Below are 25,967 nucleotides of genomic sequence, written 5' to 3' on the forward strand. Positions count from 1 at the left end.
ATTGAACATAATCAGTAACATGTTTGAGTGTAATAAAAACAACCCAATTGTGGCTGATGAAAAATTTAATAGAATTAAACATAAAATATAAATTTTCTGCTGAAGTTGTCTGACAATATGACTGACTGTCTTGTTGTTATCCTGTTTATTTATTTTTTCATGTCCGTTTAGGCGCTCATCTAAAAGAGAACCCTTCCAGTAGAAAAAAAAAAGAATGAAGCACACAATTTTAAATGATATAAAACAATATTTACTTTTTTTCGCTGATTTTCATTTGATGGTTAGCTGTTGTTGTTTCCTGGCTGTCATTTGGTTTTGTTGTTACGTTCTTTAATCTGTTGTCCAGTTTCTTCAACAAGTCATCATTAAACCCTTATGCAGGGTTCCTTTGCTGTCTGGAAAAGTCTGGAGTTGGATCTATTGGATCTATATATTTTTCAGCTTGGTTCAGATCTGTAAAAAAAAAAAAAGAAGAATTGAGTATAAAAAGAAATATTGGTCTTTCCAGACACTGTTTACTACCCATTATCTAAAGCTGTATTCATTCATTTATTAATTCATATTCATTCATCCATCCATGCATCCATTCATCCATCCATCCATCCATGCATCCATTCATGCATCCATCCATCCATCCATCCATCCGTGTATTCATCCATCCGTGCATCCATCCATCCATCCGTGCATCCATCCATCCATCCATCCGTGTATTCATCCATCCATCCATCCATCCATCCATCCATGCATCCATCCATCCATCCATCCATCCATCCATCCATCCATCCATCCATGCATCCATCCATCCATCCATCCATCCATCCATCCATCCATCCATCCATCCATCCATCCATCCATCCATCCATCCATCCATCCATCCATCCATCCATCCCTGACCACAGCTGAAATATTTCCCACTAACTGCACCAATCGCATGTTAAGAATTCTGCAAAAGTACGGAATACAGATCTGGAAAACGTGTGGAAACTCTGAGTTCAGGGTTTGTATCTCGTATAGTGATGTACGTGCTGACAGGATTTCCAAAAAAACCTGCAGCAGAGTGTGTACGTGCTGGAGTTGAATTTTCCCCTCTATGTCGGGCTCGTGTTTTCAGGCAGTATTGAGTGAATTTTAAGCTGACCCCTTCACATTTCTTCTTCTCCCTCTCCTTCACCCATCACCTTCATTCCCTCACATTTATGTCTCCCTCGTCCTGTCCGTCCTCTTCTGTCTTGTTAATCTCCATCTGTCATTTTGCTGGAACTTTCCTCTCTCGCTCACTCTTTCTCTCTCTCTCTCACAATTCTTCACCTGACACTCTCACAAACTTTCTCTCCTTTGCCCAACTTTTCCCCTCTCTTCTCACCTGGTCTAACTTTTTTTTTCTTTTTTTTTTGTAACTGCCATCCATTTCTCTGTTACTTTCACTTTGCGCTCCCCCCCCACCACCTCCCACCTCGGTCCTTCTCTGGCTCGCAGCTTCGTTCAGGCGAGACGGCAGCTATTGTGGCCAGGGAGCTGGCAGAGCAGACCAAAGGGCTTCTGCGTCCTGGCGACGTGCCATCCACTGTGCGGGCCATGGCCCAGCTGGTCGAGCTGTTGGATGTCCAACTCAGGAACCTCACCCCCGGAGGCAAGGACAGCGCTGCCCGCAGCCTCACTAAGGTACTGCCTGAAGACGCTGAAGGTGAATGTGTGCAGAGTGATAGAGTGAAACCGACTTTCCTACGGGCATCAGCATTTATGGGGCTGCAAATCAAACCGACAGGAAATCAGAAGAAATATGGAGGGGGTAAGAGAAAGGAAACAGGATAGGGGAGGGGCGGGGGTCCTTTAGAGTTAACAGAAAGATGAATAGCGTGTTATTTTGTTTTTGACTTAAAAAAAAAAGGCATCGCTGTGCAGAGTTTGATGAAGAAGCAGGCATAACAATGTAGAGCTCCCCATGATAAATAGCTGCTTTTAGAGTTTCTGTTTCATCCTCTTCCCTGTGTGGCTCGTTGTAACAAGTTTTTCTCAACATAACAGGAGACAGATAACTGCTTTTAGTCTTTGGCAGGGTCCTTCCACTATCTTTACTGATTAGGACCAACATTTAATAAAAGCCCTATTTCAGTTATTCACATTTAATGTACACAGTCGAGCCCTGGGGGAGAATATATGGCCGGGATCATTTAATGGACCACTGTCTTTGGGCTGCAACTATTTAGAGGCGGTTGACAACTGCAATTGAGTCCTTTACCAATCACATTAAGTGAAATTCAGTTCCAGTAGAGTTAGCCATGAGTTAGACTGGTTAAGACTGGCTGATTAACTATCCAGACTTGGCCAAATGTTGTTTTTTTCCCACACAATTATTGTTGCAATTCTCTTAAGAAACTGTTTGGAAAAGAGCAGACTAGATTCTGGGTGCTCAGATGAAGCATGAACCAGAACATTTCAGATTTTGATGATTATGGCTAACAGCTTTATGAAAACCCCAAATTTCTGAGAGCAGTAGAATATTACATAAGACTAAATAAAATTTGATTTTTGTTGGTCTAATGGGTGGACCAGCAGATAATCACTGACATTCGTCCTTAACGAGGGTAAGCCACAAATAAACTCCTTGATTAAAAAAAAGCTGGCTGAAGCTGTGCTGTACCCAAGCATGTTAATGGAAAGTTGAGTGGAAGGAGAAACACACACCCAGGCACAACAGTGGCCTTCCCAGTATCAAGCCACTCCTGAACCAGAGCCCACGTTCTGTATGCACTCTGTACATACAAAATGACAAATAAAGTTGTCTAAGTCCTAAGTAAGAATTGTTTTACATGGGCTACGGAGCAAAAGGACTGTCATGCAATGACGAAATAGGATCACGCTATTGTGTGATAGGAGGAAGGAGAGGTGGGGAGATCTGAAGCCAGTGAGTTTAGTGAAACAGGCCGGCTACACAGAGTGACTGAGATGGGAAGTCAAATTTAAATACAAGCTTCTTGGGGAAGAATTAGGAAATGAGTGAACACTATAAAAGAAGCAGCATCTCGTCTATTTCAGAGTTAATGGAAGCTGCAAAGCTAAATGCTAAAATTGTTAGCTTTGCTTGGTCATGGGGGATCTGTACCTCGTTCCGAAGGTAAAGCTGATTGCTAAATTTGAACTTTTTCAGAACAATTTCACCGTGGACAGACACCTGTGTCTCTGTTTGGGTTTTCATTAAGGGTTTTAATTAATTTTAAACAACAGAAGCTGTATTTTTGTAATAATGTAAACACAAAATAAGGCGTGTGTTAAAACGCAGGCAAACCTAAACCTTTTCTAAATTAGGCTTAAGTAGAAGGCTCATAATGAAACTCAACGACTTCCTGTCCCAAGTGGCATGAGGAATCCACTGTACAGTTTCCACAGTCAAGGATGACTGTGTTTTCTCAAATCCAAAGACAGCGCAGCCGTCTACCAGAACATTTTTTCCTGCTTCCCCCTGCTGACGGGCTTCATGGAGACCCTGATTCCATTTTCCAGCAGGACCTGGCTCCTGCGCACACTGCCAAAAGCAACAATAGCCACTTTAAAGCCCGTGGTGTCTCTGTGCTTGACCGGCCAACTAACTGGACTGACCTAAATCCCACAGAGAATCTATGAGTTAATGCTAAGAGGAAGACGAGGAGCCCAGAGTGCTTTAATAGAGGCCTTCAGCTTGTCTGCAGTTAGCTCTGGTGTCTAACACATCAGCAGATCCACAGGCTGATCGTCTCCATGCCGCGCTGCACCAATGCAGTAACTCGTGCCTCAGTCATGCATTGAATGAAAAATGCTGTGCAGCACAAAGACATATTTTTCTGGTATGGTCATTCTGTATTAAAAATAGCTGCGTTTAATTTTCTCCTGTAGTTATTACATTTTGGGGTTTCAATAGATGTAAGCCTGAACCATCCAAATAAATGTAATAAATGCTCGAACTACATCGCCGCGTGTAATGGATATGAACGATGTGTTTCGCTTGTTCATTCCAATTACTAAAATAAATTAACTTTTCAATGATATTCTAATTTACTGACATCCACTTTTAGAACTAGAGCCTGTCAGTACTGCTCTTAATAAAGCTGCCGGCACAGAATGTGCAGCTGAGCCAAACTTTGGTTTTAGCCAGACAGGGACGGATTCAAACGCTGATTTTTCTCATGATTGTGATCATGGACTAGTTTCTATTGTCTTTTTTCTTAATTTAGTAGATTAAATTTAGTGGAAATGGTTGAACAGCCCTCTGATTTTCATATGGAGCTTTCCTATCCTGGTCTCTCAATCCACATTTCCGCCCCTTTCTGTTGGTTATGTGCACATAAAAATAGCATTTGTGACCACATTTAAAATTGTTTATAGCAAAACATGTACAGGAGAAGAGAGTATGCATATTTCCTGAAAGGACATTACAGGTTACCACACATCCAAAATTAAAGTTCTCCAGGTTACTGGACAGAGGCACGTTTTTGACCTGTGTGCACAAACAGCTCAATACTGATGATTTGCCCCGTTTTCCATAAGTCTCACAAAGTAAGATGGTGTTATATCATCTGCAATGTGGTTAAAATCAATGTAATGTAAAAAAAAAAAATTGTCAACCTACAGTTAATTAGCAGCAGATTGGCTGTAGAAATACTTCCATCAAAAATCTGGTACCCTTTCACATCTATTGCCCTCCTTCTTACCTCATAAACACCCAAAAGAGATGAAAGGTGGCCAACTCCAGATTTCTGATCTAGCCTGTGGACTGAACCCCAAAATCCGGATTTTTTTTTTTTTTTTTTACCAGAACCAGGGATAAGTTTATGTTTAGTGTGACGTCATGCCAACATCGAGTTCAGACTTCTGAAACAAATTGAATGCAAGTACTCACAACTTTGGTATGGTGTGTTTACCGACCAGAAAAAAAAAAAAGGATTTTTAATAATTGGTTGTGACAGACACTAGACAAGCCAGCCAAGCTAAAAATTGCATGGGCTACGGAGCAAAAGGACTGTCATGCAATGACGAAATAGGATCACGCTATTGTGTGATAGGAGGAAGGAGAGGTGGGGAGATCTGAAGCCAGTGAGTTTAGTGAAACAGGCCGGCTACACAGAGTGACTGAGATGGGAAGTCAAATTTAAATACAAGCTTCTTGGGGAAGAATTAGGAAATGAGTGAACACTATAAAAGAAGCAGCATCTCGTCTATTTCAGAGTTAATGGAAGCTGCAAAGCTAAATGCTAAAATTGTTAGCTTTGCTTGGTCATGGGGGATCTGTACCTCGTTCCGAAGGTAAAGCTGATTGCTAAATTTGAACTTTTTCAGAACAATTTCACCGTGGACAGACACCTGTGTCTCTGTTTGGGTTTTCATTAAAGGTTTTAATTAATTTTAAACAACAGAAGCTGTATTTTTGTAATAATGTAAACACAAAATAAGGCGTGTGTTAAAACGCAGGCAAACCTAAACCTTTTCTAAATTAGGCTTAAGTAGAAGGCTCATAATGAAACTCAACGACTTCCTGTCCCAAGTGGCATGAGGAATCCACTGTACAGTTTCCACAGTCAAGGATGACTGTGTTTTCTCAAATCCAAAGACAGCGCAGCCGCCTACCAGAAAAAAATGTTCCTGCTTCCCCCTGCTGACGGGCTTCATGGAGACCCTGATTCCATTTTCCAGCAGGACCTGGCTCCTGCGCACACTGCCAAAAGCAACAATAGCCACTTTAAAGCCCGTGGTGTCTCTGTGCTTGACCGGCCAACTAACTGGACTGACCTGAATCCCACAGAGAATCTATGAGTTAATGCTAAGAGGAAGACGAGGAGCCCAGAGTGCTTTAATAGAGGCCTTCAGCTTGTCTGCAGTTAGCTCTGGTGTCTAACACATCAGCAGATCCACAGGCTGATCGTCTCCATGCCGCGCTGCACCAATGCAGTAACTCGTGCCTCAGTCATGCATTGAATGAAAAATGCTGTGCAGCACAAAGACATATTTTTCTGGTATGGTCATTCTGTATTAAAAATAGCTGCGTTTAATTTTCTCCTGTAGTTATTACATTTTGGGGTTTCAATAGATGTAAGCCTGAACCATCCAAATAAATGTAATAAATGCTCGAACTACATCGCCGCGTGTAATGGATATGAACGATGTGTTTCGCTTGTTCATTCCAATTACTAAAATAAATTAACTTTTCAATGATATTCTAATTTACTGACATCCACTTTTAGAACTAGAGCCTGTCAGTACTGCTCTTAATAAAGCTGCCGGCACAGAATGTGCAGCTGAGCCAAACTTTGGTTTTAGCCAGACAGGGACGGATTCAAACGCTGATTTTTCTCATGATTGTGATCATGGACTAGTTTCTATTGTCTTTTTTCTTAATTTAGTAGATTAAATTTAGTGGAAATGGTTGAACAGCCCTCTGATTTTCATATGGAGCTTTCCTATCCTGGTCTCTCAATCCACATTTCCGCCCCTTTCTGTTGGTTATGTGCACATAAAAATAGCATTTGTGACCACATTTAAAATTGTTTATAGCAAAACATGTACAGGAGAAGAGAGTATGCATATTTCCTGAAAGGACATTACAGGTTACCACACATCCAAAATTAAAGTTCTCCAGGTTACTGGACAGAGGCACGTTTTTGACCTGTATGCACAAACAGCTCAATACTGATGATTTGCCCCGTTTTCCATAAGTCTCACAAAGTAAGATGGTGTTATATCATCTGCAATGTGGTTAAAATCAATGTAATGTAAAAAAAAAAAATTGTCAACCTACAGTTAATTAGCAGCAGATTGGCTGTAGAAATACTTCCATCAAAAATCTGGTACCCTTTCACATCTATTGCCCTCCTTCTTACCTCATAAACACCCAAAAGAGATGAAAGGTGGCCAACTCCAGATTTCTGATCTAGCCTGTGGACTGAACCCCAAAATCCGGATTTTTTTTTTTTTTTTTTACCAGAACCAGGGATAAGTTTATGTTTAGTGTGACGTCATGCCAACATCGAGTTCAGACTTCTGAAACAAATTGAATGCAAGTACTCACAACTTTGGTATGGTGTGTTTACCGACCAGAAAAAAAAAAAAGGATTTTTAATAATTGGTTGTGACAGACACTAGACAAGCCAGCCAAGCTAAAAATTGGCCCTCTCCGGTCACCTGCATTCCTATCCCTCCCTTATTCATCTTTTCAAATATTAACGTCCTCCATGGAAAGCAAGAACCATTCCTTCCTCTATCAACAATGTCCTAATTATTTGTGTCTAACTGAATAATATATTAATTTCGGCTTGCCCATTAATGTTAGGAAACTGAAAGTGACCGGTCATGCACGAAGGACTCCGTAATTAATGGCATCAATTCAGTTGACAGTAGATGCAGAGATCAAGTCAATATGGAAGGGAAAGAGAACCGGGAGGAAGGATTAGTTAAAGGGGAAGGAGGAAAAGGTGATGGGAGGTTGGGGGTGGGGTGGCAACACAATTTGGCCACCAAAGTGCTTTTTTCTTTCTTCTTTCGCACGCTTTTTAATGAAGTGGGTGTAACTCGGTTTAAACGTGTGTGTAATAATTGAAAGGTGCTGCTCTGCTAACAGCTGAATTGTTTGAATCCGCAGCTTCAGAAGAGAGAAAGGTCCTGCCGGTTTTTCACACAGGTATTTCCGCTTCCTGGGTTGGCTGATTGCTTTGCAACACCATCGTCCCACGTGTCTTTGTTTTATTTTTTGTTTTGTTAATTCTTTTTTCTATGTTTTTGACGCGCAGCACGTTATCTGCTGAGCAAACCTGTGTGCATTTGCTTGTGTGTGCATGATCACACGTTGCAATGCTGTGCAAAGAAATGTATTCATGCGCTGCAGCTTCTAGGGATGCACCGATCGGACTTTTGTGGCCAATTTCCCTTCTCTGATTTGTGTCGGTTCTGATTTCTCAATGAAAGCCAGACTTAGGTATGTTTATCAGCATTTCTGCTGATAAGATTATTTCATTCCCTTCAAAACCCACAGTTCACAAAATTCATCATAGAAAATGTACTAAAAACTTAATGTAAAAACTATTATAAATTTTATGATAAACATCCGGCTTTGGGTCTTTTCACATGTTGTAAAGCAAACTGATGGAGATAAATTATTCAGATAAAATGTTTTAATCAATTTAATCCCCAACCTCCCCCCCCTCCCCAAAAGAAAACAAACTAAACACTTTTTTGGCTTACAAGTCTTTTGAAAACTTTAAAAACATATCTATTGTAAATAAAGAAGATGTAAGGGCATGAATTTAAATATCTTTGTCTAGCCTCCCTGCTGTGAGCAGGCATCCGTTATTCATATTAGGAGCCTGAGGAGAGCATGCGTTAGAGGTACGAGTACATGTGATCGTCGTCTTTACGAGCAGAATGCAAATCTGTTTGCGAAAGATTATCACATTTTAAATTGAGTGTTGAAATGACAAATCTGCTTCCTTATTTGGTGCAAAAAGAGCCGAACGGAACGGAGCAAGCACGGAGGAAGTGGAATCTGGGGGTTAGCATCTGTTAGCATTGCTGTCGCAGTCAGTAGCCATCACTTTGTGTTTTATGAACAAAATGTAGACATCTTAAGTGAGGCTGCTAACATTTCCAAATCATGTGCAAATTCCACAATAGACAAAATCATCAAAGAAAGCTACCTTGCAGTATGTTTAGACCTTCTTGCTATGAAGTTCCACCCCATTTAAAGGTGGTGGCCTGAACTAACGTCTGGCATGCGTAGAAAATATTGTTTGCTTCTTAAACATATTGATCTTCGTCCAACTTAATTTTTAAAAAGCTCACTGATGCAGAAAATGATACACACTTTTTGTTTTCTTTAGCAATAGCGTCCAAACCAAAGAGTGCTGTTGTTACAACTTAAAAGCATCTAGCTGTGCTCAGTGATGGGGAAAAAAGATCTGATTTTTCAGCTTCTGAACGGCTAGTTGCCAGTCTGGTCCGCTCCAGCTGAAGATTGCCTGATTCTATTCACAAGCTGGTTACTTAGTGCATCTCTGACGATGTTGCAACTCGACCCTTTGAGGAGAACAGCTTTGCTCTGGTCTGGATCCTAACTTTTCATCAGCATCTCTACATGGCACTCTGTATGAAACTATCCCTTCCTTGAGTTTATTATTCTTTGGTATTCAATTTTGCTTCCAAAAAAAAAAAATCCATATTACTGATATGAGGCCATGATCAATATCAATAATAGCTCATCTCGGTTCCATTTATCTCAGCAGAATTGTAAACAGGCCTGTCTGGAAGCAAATAACTGGTTATCCATCTCAATTCATTGAAATACCCTGCGTGTAGCTGCTTCATAGAGAAACAGCGGAACATGATGGATACCCTGTTGCGTGTGGCTTGATCACGGCCTCGCCGTGTTAAAAATAATACCGTCCTGTTTTTGTGGCTCAGTATTAATTACACTTTGTCCTTGTCGGTGTGCTCGCATTAATGTTTGTGTTGACGCCCTGGGCCGGCGCTGCGAACAGAACACCTAACATCTTCCAGGCACGTATCTGGTCAGCTAAAAAAAAAAAAAAAAATATGAATTAAAAATACCAAACAAAATCACTATTCAGTGGATCAAAGGACCCCAGCATCCTCACGCATGTGCTGTAGATGGAGTTTTTTTTTTTTCTGTCTTCAGCCTCCAACACACACACACACACACACACACACACACACACACACACACACACACACACACACACACACGCTCAGACACACGGTAGATGGGGTTGCTCTTTTTTCTCCTGATGCAGGCTTTTTTTCTTTCCCACACTCCCCTGAAAAGTCTTAACGTCAGCACCAGTCAGCAATGTCACATCATAGAACATGGCTTAGGAGTATATGCGAGCTGACACGCGCACATTCACATGCATGCCACAAATATTTAAATATATTTTCAACAATAATCTTTCGCTGTCACATCGCAACAGTGAGGCATTTGTAATGCGTCTCCTTAAGCCAAAATAGGGCTCCATTTCAGGGGGATGGGGGGGGGGAATGCGCACGGCTCTGCACAGGTCTGTATCCAAATGTTACAGTGCACGCCTCGGGTACAGCTGGAGGGGGCCTGTGAGTGATCGATTATATGATTAGCCTTGGTTATGTGAAACAAAATTATACCAACAGGCTCTTTACTCTGCCAGATAGAAACGTGCGTGATTAGGGATGTGGTGTGGCACTGCCCTCTTCTCGTTAATTATCCGCAGCACTAATTGCCAAGTGAGGAGAGTGTGCAGGAGGTCTACACTCTTAATAGAGACAAAAAAATAATTGAATTCTTTCCCCTGCCTCTCTCTCTCTCTCTCTCTCTCTCTCTCCTTGTTTCTCTGTATTTCTCACACTTCATCTACCCCTCCCCGGTCATTTGGTTTTGGGTAACTGGGGACTCGTTTCATGTATACCAAATTGGCAATTTACCCATGATGAAGTTGGTGGTGTGGAGAGGCTTTGATGCTTTAGGGTGCACTGAAAGAGGGAGGTAGGCTGCCAGGTGGAAAGAGGGAGAGAGAAACAGCCGAGGATGCATTTGAAATTGGAGAAAACAGCAAAAAAAAAAAAAAAAAGAGGAGTGGATTATGAGAGAAACAGTAATTAGGGCAGTACGAAGACGATAAAGCTTAATGACAATGTCTCCTTTTTAGGGAAGAAATAATAAATACTGCTCACAAGACATGACAAGTTTTTAAGAAAAGTTTTCAGGAAAATAAAGACTCGATCATCAGTTTTTTGTTTTTTTTTTAGTTATGGTCGCACAAACTGCATTTTAAAGAACAAATAATCTTTGTAGAATAATTTTGTCTTGGTGTTTTGTCTATTTTGTCTATATATAGATTTTTTTCACCTTTGTCTTAATCAAAGGTGGTCTTGATGACAAAAAATGCAGTTGCTGCATTTTCACAAACGCAGCTAAGGTTTCATAAATCTCACTGAGTTTTCATGATTCCATGTAGAATTATCCAGCTCAGTTTTGATCAATTTAGGTGATTTAGATTCCTGACCACAAAAAAAAAAAAAAAACATGAAACAGCCCTATAGCTTCAAGCTGCTAGGTAGCAGTATGTCACCTTTCACAAATACAGTATAGGATCTTAGTAGGATTTTAGTTTGCAAGTGCAATTAGGGACAAAGACCATAATGGTGGAGGCAAGTCCTGATGCCTAATGAAGCTAAAACTTAAAGAGGACATATCATGGTTTTAATGCCTTCCTCTTCACATTTAAATAATTCAGTTGTTGTCTATATAAGGTGGAACTACAATGCTTTGGTCTAAATTCTTCGTTATTCTTGCCCCACAGCCCCTCTTTTACCTATTTTCTGGGGTGCGTCTGAGAGCAACTTGTTTTGGTGCTGTCTCTTTAAATCTAAAGGAGACGCGTCACACCCCGCCCCCAGCAGGTCTCAGAGCATTGCACTCCACCCTGTTTGGCCATTTTTGTAGTATGATGGGGAAGGTGTAATGAATTGTGTGGGTTAATACACCCAGCATATGAACATTTTGACTTATCCACTTGTGGCTTCATCATCCTTTGGCTTGGACTGCAAAATGACAGCAAAAAAAACGTACAATTGGCAGATTCACTAATTTGCTAAGATGGACATTTATGGCCTCCAAGTACACAACAAAATGTATTTAAGGGCTAAAAATACTGATTTTGCATGATATGTCCCATTTAACTGCATCAACCTATTTTTTAAATGTTTAAAGGCAGTTGTAACCAATTTTCAAGAAAGCAACAACAACAACAACAAACTTCTCATTAGGAAGGAAATCCTTTTATAGTCCTCGTGTTTAGCATATAAAAATAGTTCTGGTAATATTAACTGACCTAACGTAGGAACAATCTTATACACTGTAAGACATACAGTGAATGTTGTTATTTGTATATGATCTTTAAATGACATTGTACACCTTGTAAATGTGATGTTTACAACTACAGGTGGAGTTTCAACGCTTTTTCCTGCGAGCTAAGTTCATTTTAGCTAGTTTAAAAAAAGATGCCAAAGACGAAGGCGTTCAAATTCCGAAAAATTCTGCGTTTCTGACAGACAGCTCTTTCTGCCCACCACCGAAAACTTTGCGGGGCCAGTGTCTGCAGCCAGATCCTTCTCATGACTAATCGAGAAGCCTTTATTAGTCAGCTCCAAAAATACCACCAGGTAACTCAAGAACTATTTTCTCTCTGACTTCAACATAAGAGTTTCAACCATAGTTACAGCAGCGGGTGAACTTTAAGCCGTCCCTGACATGTCCAAGGCTCAAAATAACACCTCAGACCCGCGTTGCCAGAAGAGCCATGCGTCTGCAACTGGAAAAAAGGCTTTAAAGAATCCCTAAAGCAAACAGCAGATGAAAACTCTATGATGAAAACATTGCTTCTCACACTTTGTCCCAGCTCAGCCAGGCGACTTAAGGAGAGAAAAAGATCCTTCTTTCCTCTAGTGTCGCCTCTCTGCGTATTTCTGGCGTCCCACCTCCGTGGTTTTTACACAGCGCTGCATACTGTACATGCGCTTGAGTGTGTGCCCGCGTTCACCTTGGGTGGTTGGGAGTAGTCAACCAGCCCGGTTCTAGTCTGCCTCGCCGCTGCTGTTTACGCTGGATTACCCCGACGCTTCAAAGCATTTCACTTCTGCCCCATTTACTGTCACAGGGCCGTGTGTGTGTGTGTGCTCGCATTTCCTGAATTTCGTAGTCTCACTGAGAAACACACACTTCTTAACTCACACCCCTTATCTATCTCTGCAGAGTTTTTTTCCCCCTTCTTTAAAGAGCTCCCCCCTAAAAAAAACCCTCTGTCTCTTTTAGCCCCCAAGTCTTCGTACTCGTGCACAATAGAAATGTCACCAACAGCACCACAGAGCTCCCAGACACACTCGCACGCAGCCCCGCACAGACATGTATTTATTCTCTTTCTGTCTTTCTAACACGGTGACGTCTAACCCTTCAAGGAAATGGCATCCCTTTCTCTGCCTCACCTAACTCCCTGCTTCTGCAGACATAATCTCGGTCTCGGGGAATGAAATTTCAGAGGGAGGAGGAAAAAAAATAAAAAAAATTTGATGAAATTGAAAATACGAGATAGTCAAAAGTTCAATAAGAAGCAATGGGAAGTTTAATGAGAGTAGAAAAGCTGGGTTATCGCGAACACATCAAAGTGAGCGTTTTGCGAGCAGTGTGCGCCAGCAGCATGAGAGAATGGAACGCAGCAGCACGGCTCTCGTATCTGCCTGCCCACGGTAAAGAACATCCTCCCCTCGATCTGCTTCCTTTGCCTCGGCGGCTACTGTACGGCAAGTGGAGCAGAATGATGCAGTACAATGCTTCCCCTCGGCCCCCGGTGCACACCCCAGTTGCGAACGCGGACGCACACAAATCACCACAGGCACAAATGTATCCCCGTCCCATTCGGCGCGGGCCGCGTTGCTCTAATTTGTACTGCAGACGGCTTTGTGGCGGTGCGGGAAGAAACTCCAACAGCAGCCATGATAAAGATATGAGAAAGGCATGAATGCTGAATCCTAAAAGCAGTTAAGAATAATCGCTGTGATTAAAATTTTAAGTAATCGAATCAACTAAAACAAGATTAGTAGGGAGGCGAAAGAAATTAAAAATGTACAACTCAAGAATAGCCCCAGGGAGGAGAATGGGATGAGCGGCTGCAATGTTCAACAGGTTGTTCACGGTTGCAGAAGAATCTCAAGGAGCACTAAATATTCGAAGGTTTAAGTTAAAAAAAAAAGTTTGATCTTGTATAGTAATCCAGCTTTTGCAGGTTTAAAATGAAACACTAAAGGCTAAAGTGAAATATGTGCATAAATAGGATAAAAACATTTAATCTTACATCGATTATCTTTTCCAGTTCCAACTAGAAATTCACACATACAGCACGAGGGCTATAGTCATTAATAATAATGTTATTAAGTTATGGCCTTTCATGACTTGTTTAAATTCCCCTTGCTCAGGGTTGAATGATGTAAAAAACAGAATTTGGTGCATTCCCAGTAAATGTTTAAAAGACCCGTTCTCAGTTGCACCTTGACCACATGCTTTTTGTAGCCATGAAGAAGTTTCTGGAATAATTCTGAATTCTTTACAAGTCTTCTTGGCACAATCTGTAGAGTTAATTTAAGTTGGATGCTTTATTTTTTTATTTTTTGGGTCTCTATCAGGCCTTTAAGCATAAAGGTATGATTTAGCTCTGAGCTTTGGGACGGCTATTTCAGGAGCTTAATCCTAATTTACCTGTTTAAAAAACTATTTTTAATTGCAGATCATCCTCACCATTAATTTATGTTAAGTTAAATTAAAGAATGTAAATTGAAGAAGCTATCCTCCCTCTTTTTTATTCCATCTGCTTTGTGCCATCCATCAGTACTACTGACAGGAAAATATATCAATAGCATTATGTTACCACTACAATACCTGACATTTGATACATTCATTTGTGTATTTATTTATTTATTTATTCATTGTTAGATTTTAAGGCCACATTAAATTCTGCTGACACACCTAATGGCATTACATCTGAATATCTTAATGTGATCATTCATATTCTTCCAGAAGACATTTAGCCTGTCCATGTGGGCATCTCCATATTTCAGTCGTCCTTAAAGGTAACTATTTTGAAACATGGGGACCTGCACTCTCTTAGTTTCTGTTAAAGTCGTTTTACTATCAATAGTGACGTTGGTGTCCCCTTGCTTTCCAGCTCATGATGCAGCTGAGCCTGGGCTTGTTGCTTATACTTACTCATGCTGTACATGGAGTTGTTTGAAGGGGTGTTCTTTAAGATGGCTTCAGAAGCTTTTCCCAAATTGTGCACAGTTTCTATTCTCCTTCCAAGATAAGTTCGATCTTTGAAATCTCCCATTTCTCTAAGTATTGCACAATCCAATAAGTGGGTAATTTCTCTTTAAAAGAGAAATTACCTACTCTACCCTCATGCTATCTAAAAAGAAAAAAGAACCAGAATTAAGTGAATACATCTCTTTACTGTTTCCTGAATGTATAATGTTGACATTTGGTGGATAAGAGAACATTTTCAACAGGTTCAATTATTTTTTAAATAAATTATAGATGTGAAATCATTCCAAACTGAACTGTGGGAAAGTTCAACTTCTTACAATCTTCCTTAGTTGTGCCTTTTGTTGGTATTTATGCCTTCCATGTGACAAATAGTGAGAGGAATGTGTAAGTCACTACATGTTGAAATATTATATAGTAAATTGCAAGATTGCATCAACATCATAAACTACAGCCTTGCACAAAGTTATAGAAAAAGAAAGTCATTCATGTCTAAGTAATGAATAAAACAGGCCCTGGGATTGAACTTTGATCAGAGTCCCTTCAGGATAATTCACTTTACAGTTCTTGGGCATCATTAGTCACAATGGCTCCTATAAAAGAGCTGTACAAACTCAGATGAAACCTAGCAGGAGAACTGCTGTTATATCCACTAGCATCATATTTAATGCCAGAAAAACTATCAGTAGCAGAATCCAAGGGATTCGTTGAAGTAATATTTATTGCAAGATCAATGAAAAAAGCATGTAGCCAGTTTCTTTATTTTGCCTTAACATTACCTGCGGATAAGTATAAACAGCTTTCAGAGGCTGTAAAGATTTCATTCAATAATAGTCCTAAAGTAAACTTCTAACACATGGAGCCAAAAAAGAAGTTAATCTCAATCGCAATCATTAAGAATTAAAACTACATTTGGCTTGGAAAGTAAAACAAAGTATATATATATATATATATATATATATATATATATATATATATATATATATATATATACTTCTTAATTTTAATTTCAGACAAAAACAGTTGTCCAATAATTCATGACAAGGTGAGTCAAGGTGCTATTTAAAAAAAAACAAAAAAAAAACACTGACTGTTAGGCAGGGTATAGGCTGGTGGTGTGCTAACAAGCAAATGTTAATTGCTCGTTAAGCTTAAAATTAAATTCAAAGAAATGTTTTCCGGGTGCAGTAAGGCATCGTTCAGAAATCCCAGGGTGAAGGAAATGAGAAACAGTTGTCAGACGTGGAACAAGGTGGTAGTGTGGTGCATGTGTTTTATAGCAGAGTCTAAACAAACACCTAAAGCAATCAGTGAATCAAGCCTGGCGTTAGTGGTGTGAGGCTAGTTTTAAAAGAATGCATGGAGAAAAGGAAACTATTACAACATATCCCAAGAAATAAAACAACTCTTCCACAATGGAGATGAAACATCGAAACGATGACAAGCCTACCAACACACTTGTATAAAATGACAGTATAGTGATGTCTTGGTAGTCACTGACAGAATCAAGCCAAAAACAGCTGCAATATACTCAGAACTTCCTGTAAAGGGGTCAAAAGCTTGTAGCCCTCTGTCAGTGTTGACAGGATGTTGATAGAAACAAGTTTGCGCAAGTGCTCCGAACATCCACTGCTGCCTATTCCTGTCTGTTTGCTGAAGAAGTGGATTAATTAGTTTTTGTTTACATGTAGCCCTCCCAAACTCATCCGATATGCATCCCTGCTAATTAGCTGCTAGCGCTAAAGGAGGACATAGCTTGTTGGGACCGGTTTTGTAGGTGTGTGTCTGTGATTTACAGCACGTGCGTGTAGATATGACTATCCCAAAATAAACAGAAGTTCTAAAACAATAGAAAACCACTTGTTTCTTTTTAATAATTTGAAGTATGTTGCATTTATCAGATTTTCAAGTCCAAATTTTCCTGACCTATTAAACGCTTTATGAGAAATCTAAGTTCTGTTAACTGATCATAGCTAACGAAGAAAAAACTTGGACAACCAGAAGCTGCATCATACATACTGTATATCCAAAACACATAAAACATATCAGAACTAGTGTCAAGCATTATCTTTTAATTTAACTCTTAAGCATACAATGTTTATGAACCAAAATTGATTTACCTTCGCAAAGACAAACATGTTCCTTCTAGGTTTCGGGAAAGGAATAAACTCTCTCTACATTTTGGTGATTTCGTTTGTGTCTGAATTGTTCTGTCCCTACTGACAATGTTTAATACTTTTACCGATGTTTTTTAACGCGATGTAATATCCCGGGGATGTTGTCGGAGGGAAAGGGCAAGCAGCTTCTGCAGGTAAAAGGCGTTTCACTTTGGGACAAATTGCGATCGCTGATTGGTCAGTGACTGACGAGTCATCAATTCATTTTTGCTTGTCGGCACAGCACACGTATGCTGTAGCATCGCCAGTCAACAGCCAGACCTGAAGCCGATTGAAAATCTGTGACAAGAGGAAGATCCCTTACTACAGATGTTCTCTTAACAATGAGAGTTTGAGCTATTTTACTACCGTGGGCCAATGTTTATTTTTTTTTTTCTATTAAGGTGCGAAGCTGTTGAAAGCACTGACTCAGAGGAGTTGAATACAAATGCATGTAACACTTTCAGATTTTTGTAAAAGATTTAAAGAAAAAAAGACATTTTCTCCTGACTTTGTGTTGGTTGATCATATATAACTAGTTGAAACATTACTAAAACTGCAGAAGTTCAGAAGGTAGGAACACTGTTGCAATGCACTGTAAACAAACTCCCCAAGCACCGCTTGCTGCAGCTAACTTTCCCCGTTCTTACTTGCGCTCTAAATTGACTGACAGGGATCAGGGGTGAGTCGAGCCCCGGAAGTGTGAACGGCAATAAATCGACTTTTCTCAATCCTCTTCTTTGTCCTCGTCAATTCCCTGCCGGGGACCCCCTTTAGCTTCTTTAATAGCCCCCGAGTTACGTTTTCCACTCTCTCGCTGCCCTGCCTTTGAAAAACGAGTTATAGATGAGCTGTGTGTCTGCATGAAGGCTGGTTTACAGATCAAGAGAAAAGAAGAAGACAAAGGGGAGTGTGAGATGTGTGTGTTTGATAACACCTGTATTCGCTTTTCCGCCTCTCCTGCTCCCGGTGGACGCCTGTCACCATGGACTCGCTGGACTGTTTTATCTCTCTCCCATGGCTCCTCTAACCCACCCCTCCTTCATGCCCCTCACTCGGCACAAGCCATCCGTTCTCTCTTTCTCTTTACCTCTCACAGGACCTGCCCGGGATGTATGTGTGTGAGTCGAAGACAAAATAGAGCAGGCATTATATGGTGGCGAACATTATATGAATAGCATACGAGCTTATCTTAGGCTGTTATATCTTTGGATTCCCAACTCCATAACACTGCTGGATGCGAACCAAAAAAAAAAAAACTCTAAACAAGTTAAAACCCGTATTTCTTTCTTACACCCACAATAGAAATTGTTGAGTGAATATGACTGTTGTTTAAAAAAAGAAAGCTGAGCTAGGTTTTAGGGTGTTGACACATTGTGATTGCAATCAGCTAACAAGCTTGATTTTCAAAACATCTGTGATTATTCTTGTATATAGCGAGAGAAAAAATATGAGTGAGTGCTTTTTTTTTAATACATTTTAGTTTTCTTTTTTTTCTCCATTTCTGCATGGGAATGCCACATTTGCATCGCTGCCATGATGTCAACCTGCTTGCTGTAATTTATCAACATGATAAATGTAAAGCTACTGCATTCTCATGGCTGCTGGTAGTTTGGGGGGGGTAGCTGCGCTGCGTGTGCTATAAATACATTTGCATTCGTTTTTACATGGAGCATGACTGACTGGAAGTGGTGAAAGCACCAGGACTAGCTTCAGCTATGTGACCTCTGTGTCTTTATTGCTCCCCCCAGGCGATGGTTGAGACGGTAAATAATTTGTTGCATCCGAGAGCTCAGGCAGCGTGGAAAGAGCTGCCCACCAGCGAACAGCTGCACTCAGCCACTTTGCTCCTCGACACCGTGGAGACGGGTGCTTTCATGTTGGCCGACAACCTCCTGAAGACCGACACAGTGCAGGAAACCACCGACTACATCCGTAAGTACATTTTACGGTTCCTTTCCAGTAAACCCTTTACTGTTGGACGTGCAGTTGTCAAGAAGGCTATCCGAGAGCTCAATTTTGAAACAAAACCATTCATCATTTTTGAACCAATATTGTCACAGTTTTGTTAAAAGGTGTTAAAATGTAAATGAAAAGTAGCAGTTTACAAAATCACAAATGCAAGTAAGTTACATAGTTAAATTTGCCTGGTCACAAAGTTCAAAGTAGAGCAAAATGTAACACTCAGTGTGCTTTGATGGTTGCCCCAGCTCCTCTACTTTTGCTTATTCCTGCTTGTTACTGCAGTAAAGCTTCTAAGACTCTGCCTTTGATGAATAATTAAACATTTTGGAAAGGTTAGTATCACATTGAACAAATATGGCTTCAATGCTAATTACATTTTTAAACTGTAATACTAACTGTAGGGAATTTTATCATGTTAGTCATTATTGCTGGTAATCATTTAATCTCAACAACTGACCTTCTCGGGATGAAGGTTCAATACTATGAGTCCCTCTACATAAGAAGTCAACTAAAAAACTAAAAATAAATAAAAAAAATAATAATGTAAAAAATATAATCTAACAATTAGCTGAAATAATCAGAAAGTAGGTCAGACTGACTTCCTATTGGAGTCACTTCAAGTATTTTGCATGTTGGGGTGGGTTAATCTACAAAAGCGCAGACAGAGTGTCTGCATAGTGTAGCGTAAAATTAATTGTTGTTATTATTGGGTCACTGCATTATTGGGTGACAGTATTCATCTTTGATCTCTTGTTGAAAAGTGTAGCACTAAAAGAAAGTTGATTCAATCAGAGTAGGTAGATGCAAACACAAGCCCCACATAATACCCCCTTTCTAATCTTGCTATGAGGCTAACAATGCTGTGCAGGTCATTCTTCACACCAAGGGTGCCAGGAGAGGAAATGATCACAGCTTTAAATATGCTTGACACAAATTTAAATGTCATTTTACCCAATGATTAATTAGCCCATCTTTACGTATCTATCAAAGATTTCAGAATTGATCACATATTTTTTGTACAAACATGCCTGCTTACATGATAATCCTTTTTTAAATGAAAAAGGGTTATGCTTCAAATAGTTACATTTTATATATATATTTTAGATATTTTTTTTCAGTACATCCCTGCCCCCATTACCCACTGCTTTTGAACATTTCTGAAGCTTCCTCTGCTTTTTCATGGTGATAGAATAAAATTTGATTCATAAACTACGGCTCAAAGATTCTCATAGCACCTTAATGGGAAGCAACATCGACAGCTGCTATAAACAACCACATTTTTGCTTTATTTTTGTGTTTGATCACTGTGAAAGCATTTAATCCGTCTTTATTATGTCTCAGAAATCAATTTAAAACACGGAATAATCCTAATTTAAAAAACAAACTCCTACAACGTACCAGACTCTACAGTGTTTTTATTAGTAATCGGCGGTTGCATTTCTCTACGTGAAGGCAGGGGAGGATGATACTGTTGTTCTGGTTGGGAAATAAAAGACAAATATTCACACAGGGCAAAGCTGCATGGTACACAAAAACAAAAGCTGTAAAAAAAATAATGCTCTAATAACATGATTAATTAGTTCATATTCTGCAGGGGGCCACAGAAAAACAAAACAAACAGAACCCCATGAAGCTGTCAGTGATAACACAGCGTGACAGGTAGTCAATAGATATACAAAACAGAACACGTGTGCAGTTTTAGGTGGTCTCTCCGCTGTGCTCCAGCAGGTTTTCTGAGAGTGCTAAAGGGGAGAAACAAGGCTTGTAAAGGAGGAGCTTTATAGTCTTATTATTGCTTTTTTTTTCTCATTTTGTTTATGCTGTTCTCGGTTCTGTAAAATTCAGTTCTGGGTTTTACATGAACACTGTTCAGAAATTTAGCTGATTGAAAATGGCAGGCATGTGTATGTGTGACATTAAAGTCATCTGGTATGTTACACTGTGTGTCAGAATCCAAATGACTTTAACTAATTCAGCAAATCTGATGCAGCAGTTTTATTTTGTGAAAAAGCATTGGCTGCGTTGTAAGAAACTTAATTAGCATTTAAAATAAGTTATATCACAAGTGGAGAGTCATTGTTTATTGCAGTGGCATGATCTCCAACCTATAATCTAAGGAAAGTTATTTAGTGGGGAAAACCTACTTTATAAATACAATTTAAAAAATGTAAAAAATCACTTGAGCCCCAATCCTTATTGATTAACTGTAACTTAAACAGCGTTTAATGTGTGCTTTGTTGATACAAGCGTTGAGGAACTTCTGTTCATGTCTTGATTTCTTGGATTGCTCAGTATTCCATGACATAGAGTCTCATTTGTCTCCACCACAATTTAAAATGGGAAAGACAAAAAAAGGCCATACAAATATCTTAGATGTGTGTTGATTTTTAAAAATCTGGAAATGACTTTAAAGTTAAACGCCTAAACTCAGCCATATTGACAGCTGGAACATGCTTCAAATGTTAAAACTACTGGAAATGACAGGGGAGGCAAACAAAAAGGGGGAAAAAATCAACAAAGTAGATTGTTTGACACTGTTGGATTATCTTATTGCAGTAAAATATAATACTTTTAAGGCTGGGGATGTAAAATCGTTTAGGGTCACTTGTGTTTAATGATATATGGTTTGATGGAACCAACGATAGGAACATATCACCTGATTATGTTACAACTGAGGTTACCTAATGATGGGATTGTGGTAAATAAAGCATGAACTTTGGCCAAAAATATTGCTTTTAATGCCATTGAATGAATAATAATAACCCTGTAATGAAATAAACCAGCGACGTTCTAGCATGGCCCTTGCATGCCAGAAGTGTGAATACAGCTTTCATTGATTGAAATCAGTTTAAATGTCTTACATTTGAACGCCTCATTCATCAAACATGTAGAGTAAGTTGCAATGTGAAAAAAATATGCCACATTTCCATTTTTTTTGTTTGTGTTTTAGAAGTCAGCAAAAATTGTTTCATAAGGTTTTATTTAAATAAAGTCAACGTGTTGTGCATTATTGTATCTCGTCTCTGTTAAAAGGCTGTTTTTAGCAGACTCCTTGGAGTCTTAAAGGCCCAGTCTGCCCTTATCGATCTGCTGATTGATTGCTAGGCATCCAGTCGTTGTTTCTTTCAGACATTCATGCTAAACTGCCTATTATAAGGGCATTATCCAGAGTTGATTCATGATGATCTACGGTGCTTTTGCAAAAGTATTGAAGTTTTTCTCATTTTGTCATGTTCTGCTGGGATTTTATGCAATGGATATCACAAAGTAGCACATAGCTGTAAAATGGAAAGAAAACTGGGGTTATTATATATTATTTTTCTAAACAATATTTGAATAGTGTGGCATGTATTTGTATTCAGACTCCTTTACTGTCATACCCCTAAATACATTCAGCCAAATGCGTTTAGAGGTTTACCTAATTAGTAATGAGTGTGTGCGCAACCGGCCCCAGAGGTTCGCTGGAAAAAATTTGATAACAAATAATATTGTGCAGACTGAAAAACACAGTGCACTTGGAGGAGCTGCAGATATCAACAGCTCAGGTGGAAAAATCCCTTGGCAAGATAGCTTAAGGCTGTGCACTCCATAGATTTGGCTTTTACAGAAGTTTTGCTCCTTGCACTTCTTTGTTTTGATCTGTCAGACAAATTACCTCATGAAATGCATTACATTTTAAGATTGTTACATCATGAAATGTAAACTGTCAAAGGTAGAAATATTTTAGCAACGTAGTAGTGTTGTTTTTTCCCCTTTAGTTTAAAAACAAGAGTAAAACCTGTGAATTACTATTGCATGAATTTAGTGAAGCAAAAAAAAAGTGGAAAAAAAGCGAGACTAACCCCTGCTTCTTTTAGATTTCAAGCTTTGTAATTCAGCTGACCTGTTTACATGCACAACAAGCCATGCAGCAAGCTGAGGGAGAGGGGGGAATCCAAAAAGCTTTTTATCGCCTCTTTAAAGGTTTCCTTGCTTTGCTTTATTATGAGGTGTAAATATGCAAAGCTGTCAAGACGGAGGTCAGTATCTAGTTGTTTTAAAGGGTCAAACCCACTGAGATCCTTATCTAACAAAATGAAGGAAGAATATTGGCCTTGAGGCTGGCATGCTTATTTTGCCAGAGACAATCATTTTTATTTATTTATCTTTCCATATTTTCTGCCCTCTGCTCGTAGGCGGAATTGACAAAGCAGAACAAAGCTTGTTATTAAGGCATTGTGCACACCACTTTCCGTTTCTCTCTTTCCTCTTCTTCCATAATCTGTTTTCTCGCCCAATCATGTCATTACAGGGCTGCGGCACAACAAGAGTTTTGCTTCTTCTTTGCTTTTCATGCCTTTAGGAGATGATATATCTGTGAGCCTTCGTTTAATCTGAACCCAGACCAGCAAGTCGCACCCACTTAGATCCCCCCCCCCCAGTTATCCTCCTATTTACTTCCAATGTGATTTGATATTTTTAAAAACTTCCTTCACATCATCTCCCTATTACGAGAATTCAGTGCGCTTGTGCGCTACTCAGTCACAGATGAAAAGCCACGAAGGAGGAGCAGGAGAAGAGAGGAAAATGAAGATGATAAGAGAAGAAGAAGAAGACTGCATGAGTGCATGCTTGAGGGCGACGGTGGCAGTTGAATGTCAAATGATGCTCTGAGGGCTTTTCTTTGGCTTACTTTTACATCAGTAAGCAATGAAATTACAGCTATTTAAATCACACAGCATGGTGATTACATTACTGCAGTTTTTCTTGTCGGAAGCAGACAGTTCAGACAGATAAGACTCCAGAAAGTCTGTCCTTTAAAACACGACTCTGTCAAATTCCTGATTAGCTTTAAAGGAAGAGTTGTGACTTTTTGAAGGGAGGTTCTGTTAAAATGGCATAAACAGTTCATAACGTATGTGCAGCTGATAACGCTCTTGGCGTCTTCATTTATTATAAACCCAGATTAGTTCATCAAAGAGTCCGACGCTGACCACTAATCAAAGAGGGGGGCCTTAAAACAACTCTACCCTCAGCACATTCATAGAGGGTTACGTGAACATAATTTATGAACCCTTAAAGCTTTGTCCTGTTTGTATTGGGTGGAGATTTAGACAGAAGCCTTGTTTTTATTACTGGCAGCTTTTATAGCCATTCTGTCTCATACAACCAAATTACACCTGCTATTCCAATATTGCACTAAAATTAAGAAGAAAAAAGTAAAAAACAAAACTAAAGAGTATAGACTAATAAGGATTTAAAAAAAATAACAGACACAAAACAACAATCCTTAAAAACGCGGTGGATTATTATTTATACAGGAAGTGGAGGTAGGAGCCACCAGGGCCCGAATGATCTTCCTGTGTGAAACACACACTGATGATGGAACATGTAAGGCATTTCCGGTGAGAGTAACCGTCTAATACAAAAGTAAAACGATGTAAAAAGGGGAAATATATGGGTGGTTTAGGTTAGATAAATTTTATGTCTTTTTTCACAGCTAATTTACAAGACAAAACCATAAATTCTGTTGGCGTGGATTAAACTCATATATATAAGGTCAGCTAACAACATTTTCATAGGTGTTTATCAAATCAGATGAAAGATTATGGAGATAATTTTTTAATTGATAAGATAACGTATATAAGGGTGAAAATTAGGACAGTTGCATCGTTTGAAAAAAAAATGACATATGGGTTAATTTATTTCCCTCAATGTGAATCCTTTGAAATAAAAAGCCCAGAAATTATCATCTATAAATTACCACGACTTCGACCAACTATTTATATTCTTCCTTTTTTTAGTGGTTGGAATTAATATGTTGTTTAATTGACAGCTGCACTCAGGATATCACAGCTTTAAAACATGTTACAGTTTAGGAAATAGTACCTTTCTGTCTCTGTGGTTTAAACTTTTTATAGGATGCCAGAGAAAATAATAAGAGTGTCCGACTGTCATATGGACCACAGATATGTCCATGTATATTTCTATCTATAAAATAAATCTTTTTGTTGAGACATTTTTGGGGATTGGGAAACTATAAATTAACTTAATGTTAACTGAATTAATATTATTCACAAGCTAGCGTAAGCTTTCTAGGCTTTTAAAGTTAATGTATTGAGTTGAATAGCCAAAAAATGACAAAGTTATGTGAAATAGCCCTCTTTAGTTCTAGGATACCACCCATATTTGATTGCACTGATATATGTTGAAGAGAGATTAAACCAAAATGTCATCCATAAAACCCTAAATAGGTACAACACATGTAAAATCCAACTGGTTATACTTCAGTTACTTTAGTATTATACTTATATGTTTATATGTGGTTGCACTTTTAGTTTCATTTTATGTTTTTCTTTTTTTATTTATTTATTCGCTTTCGTATAATAATACCACAAAACCGTGGGGCTTTCATGTTATGAAGCCTGAACCGTCATTTTAAGTACAGCAGCTCGGCCCGGCAGCTTACATTCCTACCCGGTTGTAACTTATATAATTCCTGGAACCCTTCTCCAATTATGTTTTTTTTTTCTTTCTCCCAAATGCACCACATCAGTATGGTTACATAAACACTTATCCAAATGTAGGCTACTGCATGAACTTCAAACAAGAATTTGCCTTTTTTTTTTGGCGGGTTGGGGGGGTAAAAAAAGAAATCATCTCCACATTCTTCTTCTTTTTCTTCTGTTAATCTTCCCTTCCAGCTAATCCAGTGGGAAGATCCTCCATGATTATCTCTTCCCCTGTATTCATAACCAGCCCCGAACCGCCTGTCATCTGTGCGCCTCCCTTCCTTCTTCCACACTTGTGCCTCCGTCTTCCCTTACACTTTTTAAGCTCACCCCCCCCCCACCATATTCCCCATCCTCTTTTCTTTTCCTAACAAGCCTTTTAGATGAGAGTGAGTGACAAGAATAAATTATTTGACGCAATTTAGAGATGCTACCGCGGCAACTGTAAGTGATTTTACTGTGTGAGATTGTGGCTGAGGCGCAGTACAAGGCAGACAGATAAATAGTGTTATTATTAGAAGCAAAACAGTGATT

At 39.3% G+C, this 25,967-nt stretch overlaps 1 protein-coding gene across 9 annotated transcripts in view; it reads left to right on the top strand.

The window, feature by feature from the left end:
* The window catches only part of adgrl3.1 (adhesion G protein-coupled receptor L3.1), a 227,728-nt gene that overhangs the window by 152,437 nt on the left and 49,324 nt on the right, over nt 1–25,967 (top strand). For 7 of the 9 annotated variants that reach the window (XM_012851254.3, XM_021309872.2, XM_021309874.2 and 4 more), the window contains exons 10-12: nt 1,477–1,662; nt 7,607–7,645; nt 18,729–18,912. In XM_012851254.3, the coding sequence (XP_012706708.2) occupies nt 1,477–1,662; nt 7,607–7,645; nt 18,729–18,912 (409 nt within the window). The remainder of the gene's footprint in view (nt 1–1,476; nt 1,663–7,606; nt 7,646–18,728; nt 18,913–25,967) is intronic. The other 2 variants (XM_021309870.2, XM_021309876.2) reach the window with 1 other exon arrangement.

Source organism: Fundulus heteroclitus, chromosome 5, assembly GCF_011125445.2.
Source record: "Fundulus heteroclitus isolate FHET01 chromosome 5, MU-UCD_Fhet_4.1, whole genome shotgun sequence".
Classification (NCBI taxonomy): Eukaryota; Metazoa; Chordata; class Actinopteri; order Cyprinodontiformes; family Fundulidae; genus Fundulus; species Fundulus heteroclitus.